Source organism: Apteryx mantelli, chromosome 7 (genome assembly GCF_036417845.1).
Source record: "Apteryx mantelli isolate bAptMan1 chromosome 7, bAptMan1.hap1, whole genome shotgun sequence".
NCBI lineage: Eukaryota > Metazoa > Chordata > Aves > Apterygiformes > Apterygidae > Apteryx > Apteryx mantelli.
The window spans coordinates 35,141,334-35,155,704 of NC_089984.1; the positions used below are offsets into that span (position 1 = coordinate 35,141,334).

Sequence of the window (14,371 nt, forward strand, 5' to 3'; positions counted from 1 at the left end):
AAAACCCAAACAGCCATATTTAAATAAGAATCACTACAAATCCTCACTCAAAATATTTGTTGGTCTCAACTGATTTGGCCAGCTTCATTTTATAGTTTTAAATGCTATTTTGTGGGGGAAGGTTCCCCCACCTGTTGGATCTGGCCAGGAAAAGAAAGTCCTAGGGATCTTCAAAGAATTTTTTTCACACAAAATTTCCAGATAAGCTTATGCAACTTCAGATGTTCAGATAGTTCATCCAGAATTGTTGATGCTCATCAAAATAACTTAAAGTAACTTGGCAGATGGCCAAATTCTTCAGACACTTATTGCTATCTGTATGACTCTAAGCATACCATCATGCAAGAAAGTCCCAGTACAAGCCCAGCACTCACTGAAATCCATGAACACATTCCCATAATATCCATGATCAGGCTCGGTATGTGTAATTTTGGTAAGGAAATTTCTTCTGAGATTACTTATGTGCTAAAGTCAGACAAATGTTTCACTGCTTTCTGGTTTAAGCCACAGTGTTTAAAAGGTACTGAACAGTCACAATGCTTATAGACAATGAACGAAATGTGATTCTTAGCATTTCCCAAGACCAAGTGGGAACAACTGTATGACCAAAAAAAAAAAGCAACTTGAAATTCCATAATCTCATTCATTCTATAGCCTTTCAAGAAAACAGTAAATTGAAAATAATCACTAAACAACTTTGTACCTCTACCAAACTTAATTTACTTGTGTGCAAAGAATACTAGTAATTCTCAACTTAAACCGCCTCTGAGTGATAATTCCGCAGAGTAAAATGCTCTGTGCCAGGAAACAGTGGCTTGGAGCAAGGGCTGTGCAAGAATACATAGATCTGTTTTTACTGTCAATTAATGTTATTGTAAATCATGTGAAAAATGATAACATCATGATTATATCAAAATATCTAGAAAGCGCAAGAGAAAACCTGAAGTCTGAAAGAGTCTGACAGAAGTTAGTCCACAGCTAAGTACATCTTCCATGAAGAACTACGTTCTGTTAGGAAAAGAATTCCAAAATACCCACATCTTCTTTCTTGTACTTACATCACTCTGTACCAATGCTGCATGAACTGAATGAGCAATATGAATATCACCATCCAGGCCACGGGAGCCAACCATCTGTCCTTTCATTTTCTCAAATGCCTCCTTATACTTGTACTGAAAAGTAAATAAGAATAGAAATCTGAATAGAAGTGAAGGGACACAAGTATCAGTCAAAATTGTTAAAATGCAAATAAACGGGTTCTCATATTACAGAAGGAGAGCTATGGGCAATAAATTCTTGCTATACTTAATATGCTAATAAATCTGAATAAACCTTAAGAGGATGCTAAGAATACCTCATCTGTGTAAATATTTTAATATTTTATCCTATTTAGAGGAAAACCACAAGAAATACACAAATTAACACTTTCAAAAGTTAGTCACCTGCTATTACACAAGTGGTAGACCACAAGAACCTAGTGCAGGTGCTGCAGGTTCTACTGAGGAACCTCTCTCCATTGGCTCTCTAGAAAACTCAGAACAACAAGTATCCTATCCCTGAAATTAATTTATACCTCTTTACAACCTGTAAGTGACACCCAAAACATGGGTTTCTGAACAAGCCCTGTGACCTGCCAGCACATGAGCTGGTCAACTTTGCTAACAGATGTTTGCTTTAGCAAACTTCCCCTTGCTTAGTTACCAATAACACTTCATTGCATCGGCACCTTCAAAATCACAGCAATGAACTAGACTGAGGCACAATGTCTCCCAGCTGTAGAGTTGGCTGGACATGCTGTTTCCAACAAGAGTCACTCAGCAGAGCAGAAAGATTCTGGAGTGACTGAGGACAATATCAGCAGTAAGTTCACCTACATCACTTATGATTTCACCCGAAGCCTTTGCTGCCTGGAATGGAATGGCATCTAGTTTCAGTTGATAGCCACCATCTTTCATCTTTCCCCAGGATTCCTTATAGCGAATCTGGTAGGAAATATGGGACAGAAGTGAAGCAGAGTAGCTGTTCAGATGGTTGACACAGCAGCATTTCTGTTATCCTCGCAATATAAGCATGTTAATTACATCCTATTCGAACACAAAGGGCTGACATAAATGAAACTATCAACACACAACAGGATAATCAAATCGCAGATGTCCATTATAAAAATGTACCTGTTTGTTCATTCTTAATCTTACTAAATTAATAGAGGTTTGATATGAAGTTTGGTAAGAAGTTTAATTTCTCATTTTACTTCAAAAATATTTAGACCATAGAATGATTGCATACTGGGGAGAGGAAAAAAAATTTGTGATTTCCTGTGTAGGACAAATGGCAAAGCACTACTGAATTTTTCACTTTCCTCTAAAATATTAAAGGTCAGATTTGTACCTCACTGATATTCATAGCATTTAATTTGGCCTGAAGGATTTCAGGAAGATCTGCTGTTGGTGTATACTGATGTTTTACACTCTCTCCATGCTCCTTGTATAGTCTCTGCAAATAGAGAAAAATTTTAGTAGCAAGTACTCACTACACATTCAATCACTAGTTCAAATAAACATTAACAAATAGGTTAATGAAAAGCAAGGAGTACAGAAAAATGACAGCAGCATTAATTAATAAAGATAGTTGTATCAGTTAAAAAGTATGTAAAAAGTTTTGGGGCACGATATACCTATCAGCTAGAGTACACTAGAGAGGAACTCCTTGACGTTTTAAGGGTATAAATCAATGAATATGAAAATTCAGATATCTGAATATTAATTTGATAAGAATTCCAACATATGTGAGTAGAGAGAGGGAGAATTAACAGTTTTTATTAAGAATATGCAGCCATGAGTGGCCCACAGACACTTCTGTAATTCCATAGAATTAAATTCTGTAGATATAAAAGCCTCGGGTCCTAAAATAGGTGTGATGGGCCACTCGTATCACTTTTTGGAGGAAGCGTAGCAGGTTCGCTCAGGACTAGCTATCTTTCAGATGTCTGCAGACAGATAAGAGTTCTGTCCAGTTAACTTGAATTTCACCTACAGTGCCTTTTCAAATTTCGCCTCTTTCAAATTATTTTTCTTTCTTATCTTAGTTTCTTCTTACATTGACACTGTAGTTTTCAGACTAGTAGACTAGTACAGATAGCCTCCAGTTTCCTTTTTTTTTTTTTTTTTTGCTTTAGATATGACCCATGTCTTGACCACCCTTGTCTTTCCTAGAAATGTGATTCTACCTGAGAGTTTGAGACTAGGCAGAGACTAGGTTAGATGAACCTCAATATTTAACTCTGCTGCCACTTTCTGTTGCAGGTAGACCCTCTTGTACAGCAGCTCCATGAGAGGAAAGTCAATAAGAACTCCATACGTGAAGGAGTAGAGTAGCAGACTGATTTTGACTGTGGCTCAGTGGAACAAAATGACTTACATTTATCCTGCCTGAGATGCAAGTCTTTTGGATCTTATTAATTAAACCAAAGGCACAGACACTATATGTGTTATAACAGCATGTGTTTTACACAAAGTCTTTCATCTTCTTCTTCGTTTTAAAAATATCTATTTTCACAATAAAACATTCTCTCATGTTTGAAACTTGTCTTTTTTGAGTGACTTTTGCTTATTATTCACTTCTGCATTATCCCAGTTAAGTCTACAATAGTTCTAAATCGCTCTTCTATTAAAAATAAACATGTTTAAACACCAAACAGCCTCAGTTCTTCCCTTTTAGGTTCCCCTCCTGGATTTCTCTCTCAGCAGGGTGACAGCTTGAAATTATTAGTTTTTTCTTCCTTGTCATGCTGCCTCGCATTTTGTTTCCAAAGAATATGCAAAATTGAAATTTGAAAGATCTGTCTGAAAAGGGGAAGACCCCCAAATATTTTCTTCCTCAATGAGTCTCAAAAGGCCAAAAGTCTCTAAGAGTCAAAGGCCTGTCTTACTCCTAAGTTTTACTTCTGAAAAAAAAAATGGATATTTGTACATGAAACTCCCATTCACTTTAGTGTGGTCTCATGGCTTTCCGCTCCAAGTTAGAAACACGCTCTTTGTGAGATGCACCACACCAGAACACAGAAGTTTCATGGTTCCCAAGAATAATCTCAGAGAAAGAAACAGAGAGAAAGCCAGTGCTTCAATCAGGTCGTTCAAAGAGGATACCGCTCTTATAATCATAATGTATATATATTATAACTTACATCCACAGCCTGGTTATAACTAATTCTAGCCTGGATCATCTCAGGAGTGTCTTTAATACTGGTAAACTTCAAAGCATATGGATGCTGACGGTACTTCTTCTGTTGAGCAGAAAAAGATCAAAGCTGTGAATTTTGTGCTGCTCTTTCATGCTATTTGAAAGAGAAAAATCATAGGTTGCTGGAGATTAGAGTGAATTTGTGAACATAATTATTATTCCTCTTTCCTCATCTTTATGTCCTAGGTACTTTCAGATTAATATTTGTTTCAATTTAACAATAACCTTTTGCTGATTAATATTAAAGTATTTGTCCCCAAATATAAAGAAAACATTTCAAAATCAGATTATGCCTACTAAAATACTCCAGGACTCATGATTGGAAAATCTTTTTCAGATGGCTTCAAATACAGTATGACTGATTACATTTTTTATTTATAGCTGCTTTAAGCAAGAAATGGTATAAAATTGTAGTATGATAATAATGGCAATGGTTAAACTTATTGTTTAACGCTTATCTACAGCAAAACTGTACAGTTATTAACACAATGCCTAATTATTACAGTATATTTTCGAGGTACTGATATTAATTCTCCTTGTTTGAAAGGGCCCATAGCAACTTCTGAGAGATCTTGCTATATATACATAATTAAAATGAAGGCTGCCTGATGGCAAACTTACATTGTATCCATATGCCTCGGTCACTAAAAGCTTCCCTTTCTGCATGGATTGTCATATATCCATCATTACTCTTATCTCTTCTCCAAGAAGAGTGTACTAAATTTTCCTGATGCCTGAGATGAACTCTCAAATCAATAAGTATGTTCATGGCACTTTTGGAAATGGTTTGTAGTTCAGCGTTCAAACCTAAAGGCATGTAAGCCTCCTTTAAACTGAGCTGTGATCCACAAAAATGTGTTTGAGGTAATTCCCTGATTCTTTGGGAATTCAAAACCCTGATGTAAAACATGTTAACTCTTTTAAGGGATTACAAGCTTATGAGCAATGTTTTGGTTTCAGAGCCAAATCCCTTAGCAATGAGCAACTATAACTGAGTTTAACTGGACACACAGGTAGCTTACTCCTTCTCCTGTTCAGTTGTGGAGACAAATGGTAGTTGACTAGAACATCTCTACTTTTAGTTCTGAGAAATATTATGGCATTTGCTTTTTAGCAATATTACAAGGGGTATTCATAGTGTGTATGTAAGGGAGGAGCGTCACAGACATCTATAATTATTTAGTACTCATTAAAAGCTTGATATGATCAGCCTAGCATGTCAAATTTCAATATGGCAAAGTTTTCACTACTACTGCATCAGCAACAACCCTAACCCAAGTCAGAACTACTATTTAAGTGGGATCATGCTTTAACAATAGTCTATCCCAAGCAATTTGCTCCTTATCACCAACTGCTCTACAAAAGTGGCAATCATCTAGGACAAAGGTATGCCTTGAAAGTATTTGCATTAGTTGACATCTGGGCACAGATTCACAGTTATTATCCTAGCTGGTATTGCTGCACTGGCATTTATGAAGTTACCTTGTTTTACACTAGCTGAGAATCTAGTTTATTGTGCCCCAAAAGTCAGTTTTCATTGCAGATGATTGTAGGGGGAAAAAATAAAGTCATGAATTAGACAGATGTGAAAGGACAACTGTATCTTTGCTCAGACACTATACCAGTGGTTACACTGTTTTTTTTAATTGAGTGAATGGACAGATGATTCCTGCCTCAGCAGTCATTATCTAAAACATCATGAGATTCAGTCTCCTACTGAAGCAGATTTGGCCAATAGGGCTCACTCTGAATCACTGCAACAGAATACTGTAAAGGATTCTAGAGCTTGCCTTTTCAAGCAAGTGATACTGGTTATAGAAAGAAATAAGGATGAAAACCACTGAGAAAGATAGATAGCTACAGAAATATATATGAATTTCAATATCTAATGTGAATATATATGAAAAAAGGAGCAAGAAAGAACTTGTATCTTTTACAAAAGAGGTTCTGGGTGCAATGACTGCATCTTTTCATCATCTTTCCTGTTTTGCTTCATTAAAAAAGTAGGCTAGTGGGTAGCAATTGAGCACTGTTTGATTGCCATTATTATTCATAATATCATTTGTCACCTACTTTGTTTTTGCAAAGGCTATATGGACTCCTACTGGTGTGTGTTTGGTATCTGGTTTCCCTCTAATTACCAGTCCTATCCCTGGTTTTGAGGGCTTTCATGTGGTATGCCTTTTTCTTTCCCCTTTGAGTGGAAATTATTTTAATTTTATACAGGCATTTTGCACGCATTATGCAGCAAATTCTGTTACATGCTGTCATGAAATCTCACCTCACTAATGAGTTCTCCCGCCTTTTTAGCCTGCTCCACATTTAATGACCCAGTGGCTATCCATCCGGCTCCTTTCATCCAGTTCAAATCTGCTCTGTATCGGTTCTGACAAAGAAAAAAACAGTCCTATTGTTGGTGCTCATACACTTAAAGTGCTGTTAAAGGATTCAGACAACTAGGGAGCAACAACGAAGTCAAATTAGTGCCTGCTTTTGTTATTCACTTCTGTGCAGCTGCAAGGAAAGCAAAAAAATTAGAGAATGAGATGGTGGTATCAGGACTCACCAGCACTTGCACAATATGCTTTGAAAAGCAATTTTTAAAAGTGGTCTATACCTTCCTGTCATTGGTAATTCCTCTTCTGACTGGGCAAAAACTTCAGCATCTGGTGTGCATTTTCAAAAGGACGTTAAGGATTTGCAATGATATGAAAATGACACTTAGCACTTCCCAACCGCTATCCTAGTGTTACACTGGAGGGAAAGCATTTCATTTGTTTTTTTCCCATACATCTTTAAGGAGGAAGGATATAGGTATACTTCTCCTTTTCCTCACAAATCTCTCATACCAACAGGCTACTAAATTCCAAAAGCTTATACAAGCACTACAGCTGGGACTCCCAAAGGACTAAATGTGATTCAGCACCTACATCTCAACAAGACTTGTAGACATATGTATCTTAGTTTCCTTTAGAAGTTCTGACTTAAAACCTCAGACTGGCAAGTCTGACTTACAGTAACCACATATAGTGTCAGACAGTGCATCTAAAGGTTACAGCAGAGCATGTGACCGTAAAACCTTAAATATACACACCTTAAATACCCCTCTTGGGCAAATTAGTAGTTAATATTAACAGTTTAAATATTAACTGTTTAATAGTTTAAAATGTTAATGCATAAATAGGTCATGGCCTTAAAAGCATAAATATCTAAAGAAACTCAGCCCTAAGCATCTGAAAGGGTTGAGTGAAACAGTGTTAAGCTCTGGACTTACATCACTTTGCAATCCATACGCCCACTTGGCCCATGCCACTTTCATGTCAGTAGGCAGAGCAGTGTAGTGATGGAGGGCCGTCTTGTATCCTCTATCTGTGGCCAAATTCTGAGCCTTTTTGGCATGGACAAGGTTGACCATATCCATGGAGACATGGAACTGAGTCTTTGTGTCCTCGAATGCCTTCTTGTACTCCAGATCACTCTGCAACTTTGACATTTGAAGGGAATGAGCCATCTGTGAATCTTCCTTCACAGCTTTCACTCCAATCAGCTTACCCTTTGTCTTCTCATAACTTTCCTTATATTTTATCTGGAAAGAAACAAATAGACCATGAATAAATGATATATGTTCTCAAGCCAGCAGCTCTGCTAGTAGTCAAGCAGTCATCTATAAATGTTGTGAAATGCTGGGTGAAGAAGCAAGTAAGAAATCCATTTGCAAAAGAGAATTAGAATGGCGTAGAAATTAGGAAGTGTCCATAAAGAATAAATCCTTTTCCAATATAAATATGTTCTCAAAAAGCTGTATAATTATTTTTACTATTATCTCCAAGAAAAACAACATTTTTTTAAGGAATGAGTCTCGAAGGTTCTTTTAGGAATTTTCTGGTGAGGCTCAAATGTATTAAGTTACAGTGTTTCACAGGAGATTTCTACTTCATTTTGAGCTCTAAAATTCACCCTTGGGTCAAAATGGGAACAGGAAAACACAGTCAGCATGTGGGCGGAAAAAAAAAAAAAGAACACGGAATTGCTCAGAGGAAATCTTCTGGCCAATTATGGAATGCCAATCACCCAATTCCTCCATTGCTCTTTAGCGTGAACAGAGCTCCGGGCACTGAGACAGAAGTGACATTCCCAACACTCTGGTAGCGACCTGGAATGTCAGTTGTCCTAAGAATAAAGAAGGCTGATGGAGTCCATACTCACATCACTTGCCAGATCCCTCTTTGCCTTAGCTGTCAAGAAAGACAAAGCATCAAGACGCAGCTCAAATCCTTTTTCCTTCTGCTTCTCCCAGCTACTCTTGTACAGTTTCTAAAAAGATGACAATAACACAATGACTTTATTACTATCAATATATTCTATTTGTTTTATAGTCACAGTCATAGCTCTCAAGTAAGTAATATCAGACTGGCATACACTCCACTAGGCATGCAATCCCTGAACCAGTGACCATATGTCTAATGATCCGATCCTAGTGTCTGTGCTTACATACCAGTGGATACTGTACACACATTATCTTATTGGTTCCATCAAAGCTGTTGATGTGCCACTGACCACTCATCTGAGTGAAGGTAACCATGTGGAAAATAAACAGCTTCAAACCCTAAAAGTGACAAGTCTTCAGTGCAGCAGATGTACCTAGTATTTAATTAAGCGCATGTAATTTGACCAGAAAGTTTTTACACCTAAAAGATTCAGACCATCTCAGAGAAAGGGCCTATTACCTACAGAACAAACATTTCAACAGCAGCTTTACTATTCACAGAAGTGAAAGAATCCAACTCATGATCTCCCGCAGTACCTCACTGATATTTGCAGCATTTGCTTTGGCCAGTATGAAGACAGGATCATCTTTGCTGATGGTGTACTGATGTAGGAACTGCTCTTTTCCTGACCTGTAGGCAACCTGTGCACAGAAAGCAAAGCACAATTAACAAACAATAGTCTATGCTTAGTTTCAAAGGAATACTGATTAAAGCACCAAAATATTCAAGGATTTACTAGGGCTAGTTTACTTGGTGAATTAGTGTTTAGCATCAGGACCTTTTCTACTTAGTCTGAATTTAAAAGCTGACCCAAAGAGCCAGGCTGACCAAATTAGTCATGGTTAAATGTCAGCAGTGAAACAACATGCAGTCCAGGATACCCTATTTCTCTTTCCTAAAGTTAGTTACTTAACTGGCTACAAAGCTGACATGAATTCATACTTGGTAGAAAACGTAAGCAAGAACATATTTCATCCAATATTAGAATGCAGCTTCTTTTCAGGTGGAATAAAACATATTTAATTGGACACAGTAATAATGAATTTTAGGCATGAAGTGAAGAATATTATGCACTTGAACCTGCAGAGAAAATTTGTGAAGTATAGGTAATTGCCTACATAATACTCCATCAAGGACTAACATTCCAACTTTAAATGAAAATATCAAGGATCCATTATGACCCAAGTAGGAAACATCTCCATTTTATATACCAGGACAATTTCAAAAGAGAGATGAGCTACTCTGCCTCAGAACCCCACAAAACTGTTGGAGGAGCTGTTGAAAAGCTATGAAAAGATGTTCCATTTCCTCAAGTGTTAAATTTCTTGCATCTCACAGGAAAAAAAAAATTGACCCTACTGTAAAGTTCTAACTCCAGGGCTACTAAACCGACCTCAACACCCATACAGAAAGACAGCATTATCCAGTACATAGGAGTTAAGTACCGGAAGTCAGCAGACCAGCGTTTTCCTCTGATTCATACTGGTTTAATCTTTGAAACACACAATACTTTCACCCAAGTAAGTGCCAGGTTTTCACTGACACAGAGGAGGAAAAGAGGAAATAAGGTAGCTTTCTGAAAAAGACCATTCATATTACAATTGAGAAGATGTCGGTATCTCCAGTTAAGGCCCAACATATTAAAAGGAAAAAAAAAAAAAAGAACTTGGCAAGTCACTATTGTCCCTAAATTAGTTGATCAGTAATTTTAGCAGTAGGTTTCTCTTGTTTCAGAAAGTTAAAAGTGAAGTGCTGCCAGCTAGGTCCTGCCAGGAATTCTCAGATGCCATCTGGTAAGGTAACTTAGCCATAAGGAAGAACAGGGAGTATTTTGAAGGCATTCAGCTTGGGAAAACGTGTCTATTTTATTGTTTTACTAAAAGTAGCTTAATAGCAACAGCTGAATAAGGTGCAGTCTAACATGGCCAATATAGTTTAAAATAGTCTGACACGGCCCTCAGTGGAAAGGAACACAGAACTTGGGTTGGATGTATATTAGTCTCTGATGATGCCTATTTTGTTTTGAAGTGCTGTCTAAGGATCAGACGGGAACACTCTGTTTTCCCTCCTGCTTGCTTCCTCCCTATCTCATGGATAGCCTATCTTGGTGTAGAAGACACTAATGCCACAGGAATACTCAGACGACCTCTCACAGACACATTTCAGCCTTACTTGAATCCAGTTTACAGACTTGCTGCCTGAACTATCAACAAGTGACCCAAGACTGTCTTGTAGAGGCATCCCCCCCTCTCTCTGGCCATTATGATCATTATGAGCATAGCAGCCTGTTTCTGTTCCCATCAGTTTTTGTTGTTTCTAGTTAAGAGAATTCAGAGAGAATTCATCAAATAAACAAATAAAAACCCTTAAAAATAAATCCCAAAAAATTTCAAACACTGGAAAGTTTCATGACTGGGTTGTCTGTTCCCCTCCCCCCCACCCCCAAAGCATACATACCTCAAGAATGAACATATTGGCAATAAAATGTCTGCAAAGAGAAAAATTCAATCAAGGACTCACATCACTTTGCAGTTCCTGGCTTTTCTTGGCATGTTTGATCTGAGAACTGTCAGCCACACTGGTGAACTTCAGAGCATCAGCCTTCTGTCTGTACTTTTTCTAGATCAAATTAAAGCGGGTTATGCAGAAGTCACTACAATATTCACCTTCCCCAAAAATTTAGTACTTTCAAACAGTGCATTCCTGATAAGAGTCAGAAGTCCCCTGTAAACTCCCAAGACAGTTTTAGTACAGAGATCAGCAAAATATGCTTGCAAATACTTTACAGTGCTAATATCTTCTGCTGGAAGGACCACAGTGGTGAATAGTCCAACAGAGATGCCAAATGTATTGTTGCTGACACTGCAGAGCTGCTCACTGGTGCCAGATGCACTAGCTATGTATTTACAGGATCTAGACTGCACATGGACTATTGTGTCCTTTGCAAACTGGGTATGATTTAAGTCAGTACCCAAGAAACTGTGTGAGCTGTGCAGCCAATATTACCATCACATTTTATTACATAAGATTTCTCAAGCGTATGAATGTGTTGTTCAAATCATGGTACAGCAGTGTTACTGAGATATTTTAAAATTATCAATTAAATTGAAACAGGAAGGGCAATTTTAGTTCTGCTGATTTAAACTTTTCTCCCTCTAGAATCCTGAAAGTAACTTTAGTTCAGGATTTTCCCCAACACCTCCCAGTTCTTTTCAAAACAGGGCTCAGCATAAACACCGCAGTCAAGCCTTCCTGAGAGTAATAGCCACAAGACCACAAGGCTCTAGTCTTGAATGTGGGAAGAAATATCCCATTCCATCCAGCCCTTGGTACCAGTAACTTACACAAACATCTATTTGCATGGACAAATTTGCAGAAAGACTAACACTTCTAGTTTGACAAATAAGACTGCGCTTACTTTTGTATCTGAAACACATTGCAGCAAATAGAAAAACATCCATTGACTTTCCACTGACACTGGCTTTGGATCAGGGCTGTTCTGAATCAAACTCTCTGCCTGAGCATTGTGAGTCTCTCCTTCAGAGCAAGCTAAACACTTCTTTCTGTCTTTGAGACAGTACTGGGAAATGTAACACACTATTTGAAGACCTATTTGGTATGATAGGGAGACCAGGCAAACACTTCTTGTATAGTTTAGTCAACTTCTTATTCTAACAGTTCAACAATGAAGTGGGACATTCTACCTAGGAAGGGTTTAAGTGCATTTTTTCATTATCTGGCATTTCAGGAGATAAATCCTTCTGTTTGAACTGATGGGTGAACAGATCAGTTTACACTGTGACTCTGCTAGGTGAACACAAAACAGAAGTTAAAAAAGCATGCAACACTTCAAAGAGGTGCTCATTGCTTTATTTTAGGAACCTGGAAGGGAGGGAGGCAGACTAAAAACCGCGCGTTTTGTCACATTGCATGGAACACAATGTAGTGACATTCTGCAAAGAAATGACAGAACACCAGACTCTGCATGGCAATAGAGATCTCTAAAACAATATCCATGAGTTTCCAGTTTAAGTGACTGTCAGGCATCTCTTGGCCTTACAAGGCACCAAAACGTAAAGGCAGATCATTATGGACTAAATATTTGTGGAAGTGATTATTACCACAGCACACCACAGCAGCAGATGTCAGTCTTTCTCTAGCAAGACACTGGATCTGAGAGCAGCTGCTCTTCTTTTGTTTCTAGGATGTATTTTTTCCCCTTGCAAGAGCAGTGAGTGAATGTCAGAGACCCAAGGTATCTGAGAGTGTGATCTCCCGTAACTAACTGGCTTCTGCTCCTTCCTCTAGCACTAAGTAGGATTTTATACATCTTGTCAAACTTCTAATTTATTCTTCTTTCTATCCTTTAACTTTCCTAGCACTAGTGAGACAACTCAACACAGCTAAGCAGCTGAGGAAGTGTACTTCCATAAGGTTAATGGCAGTGCAAAACCATGAATTAATCAAGTCAAAGCAATGAAAAGCAGCAGAAGCTGAAGCTGCCAGTAAGGGCACGGCAATTATTTGCTGAAGAGCAAGGAAATTTCCAAACGTAGCTGTCAAATATCTAATTTTTCAGCACTGCTCCTTAAAAGTCTACGTACTTCATGCAGCATGTCCCAAAGGAAATTTCAAATCTTTTCAGTACTGCTCAGCAAAATGGGCAGGTGAATAAAAAGGGGTGGAAGCACAGTTACAGGGAATTCTGCCTCACAATCTTGACAGAAATCAATAATCATATAATGAGAAAACGTAATTTTAACTCCAATGCAGGTTCTCCCAAACTGCCCTGTACTACATCTATACTATGTCCATCAGCTCTTCCAGTTCTCAGATTTCCAGTATTAGGAATTCTTTACCTATTCTACATAATGTAGTGGAATAAGTGTACATAAGCCTTTGAATAGACAACAGCCAGAGCACTTTGCTTACCTCACTGATCAAATCTCCTGCCTTTTTGGCTTGTTCTATATTAAGACTTCCTTCTCTGATACACCCAACTCCTTTCATCCACATCAGATCTGACCTATATTGAAGCTGTATAGGAAAACCACATTTATTAGCATGAGGGGCACAGCTACAATGTTTGCATGCGAATACGTGCACACTTTCAAGTTTCAAAAAAAAAAAAGTACAGTCTGAAGACATTTTAAGAAGTCATTTTATAAATCAAATAGTGTCCATATGAAATTAGAAATAGCACCAAATACTGAAAAACTGTTTAAACTTTCATTCTGTTTGTAATAATTGAATTGAATATATATTATCTTACATCACTCTGGAGTCCATAAGCCTTCTTGGCCCACTTTGTCTTCACATCTTCTGGAACCACTGTGTACTCATGGAGTCTCTTTCTGTAATCTAGGTCACTAGCAAGTGCCTGGGCCTTCTTAGCATGCTTCAGGTTTACCATATCCATAGGCAGATGGAAATGGGTCTTACTCGCCTCAAAACCTTTTTTGTAGGCAATCTGGAAAAAGAAGGAATGAAAAGAAGTTGCCTGTATCAGCACATCACAAAGCCAAACCTATCCTAAATCTCGACTCTTATTTGGATACTTATGCACATTAGGCAAAAAACATGTAGAAATCAGGTGTTATGAGGAATCCATAAAACAGATGCAAAATGGATTTTGCAGAGTCTAGGGCTACCATATCTATCACAGTACATCTTATTTTACAATATACTTCTGTCTGCTTGAAAGTTCCATTTAGAAGTGTTTATACTGGGGTTTTAATAGAATGATGTTATTTTCCTGCCCCAAAAGAACACCAATGCTCCAAAATTCCCCACAAGAACAAAAACACTGTGCATTCACTGTAGATTAACAGATTGGGGAAGGAAAACAATTTTTATCAAAGGCT

At 37.8% G+C, this 14,371-nt stretch overlaps 1 protein-coding gene across 1 annotated transcript in view; it reads right to left on the reverse strand.

Annotated features, from left to right (window-relative positions):
* NRAP (nebulin related anchoring protein) overlaps positions 1-14,371 on the reverse strand; it is a 54,150-nt gene that overhangs the window by 15,543 nt on the left and 24,236 nt on the right. Inside the window, exons 19-29 of the mRNA XM_067299558.1 lie at positions 13,780-13,977; positions 13,440-13,544; positions 11,028-11,126; positions 9,044-9,148; positions 8,446-8,553; positions 7,514-7,825; positions 6,521-6,625; positions 4,184-4,282; positions 2,389-2,493; positions 1,875-1,982; positions 1,059-1,172 (exon numbers count right to left, since the gene is read on the reverse strand). Of these exons, the coding sequence (XP_067155659.1) occupies positions 1,059-1,172; positions 1,875-1,982; positions 2,389-2,493; positions 4,184-4,282; positions 6,521-6,625; positions 7,514-7,825; positions 8,446-8,553; positions 9,044-9,148; positions 11,028-11,126; positions 13,440-13,544; positions 13,780-13,977 (1,458 nt within the window). The remainder of the gene's footprint in view (positions 1-1,058; positions 1,173-1,874; positions 1,983-2,388; positions 2,494-4,183; positions 4,283-6,520; positions 6,626-7,513; positions 7,826-8,445; positions 8,554-9,043; positions 9,149-11,027; positions 11,127-13,439; positions 13,545-13,779; positions 13,978-14,371) is intronic.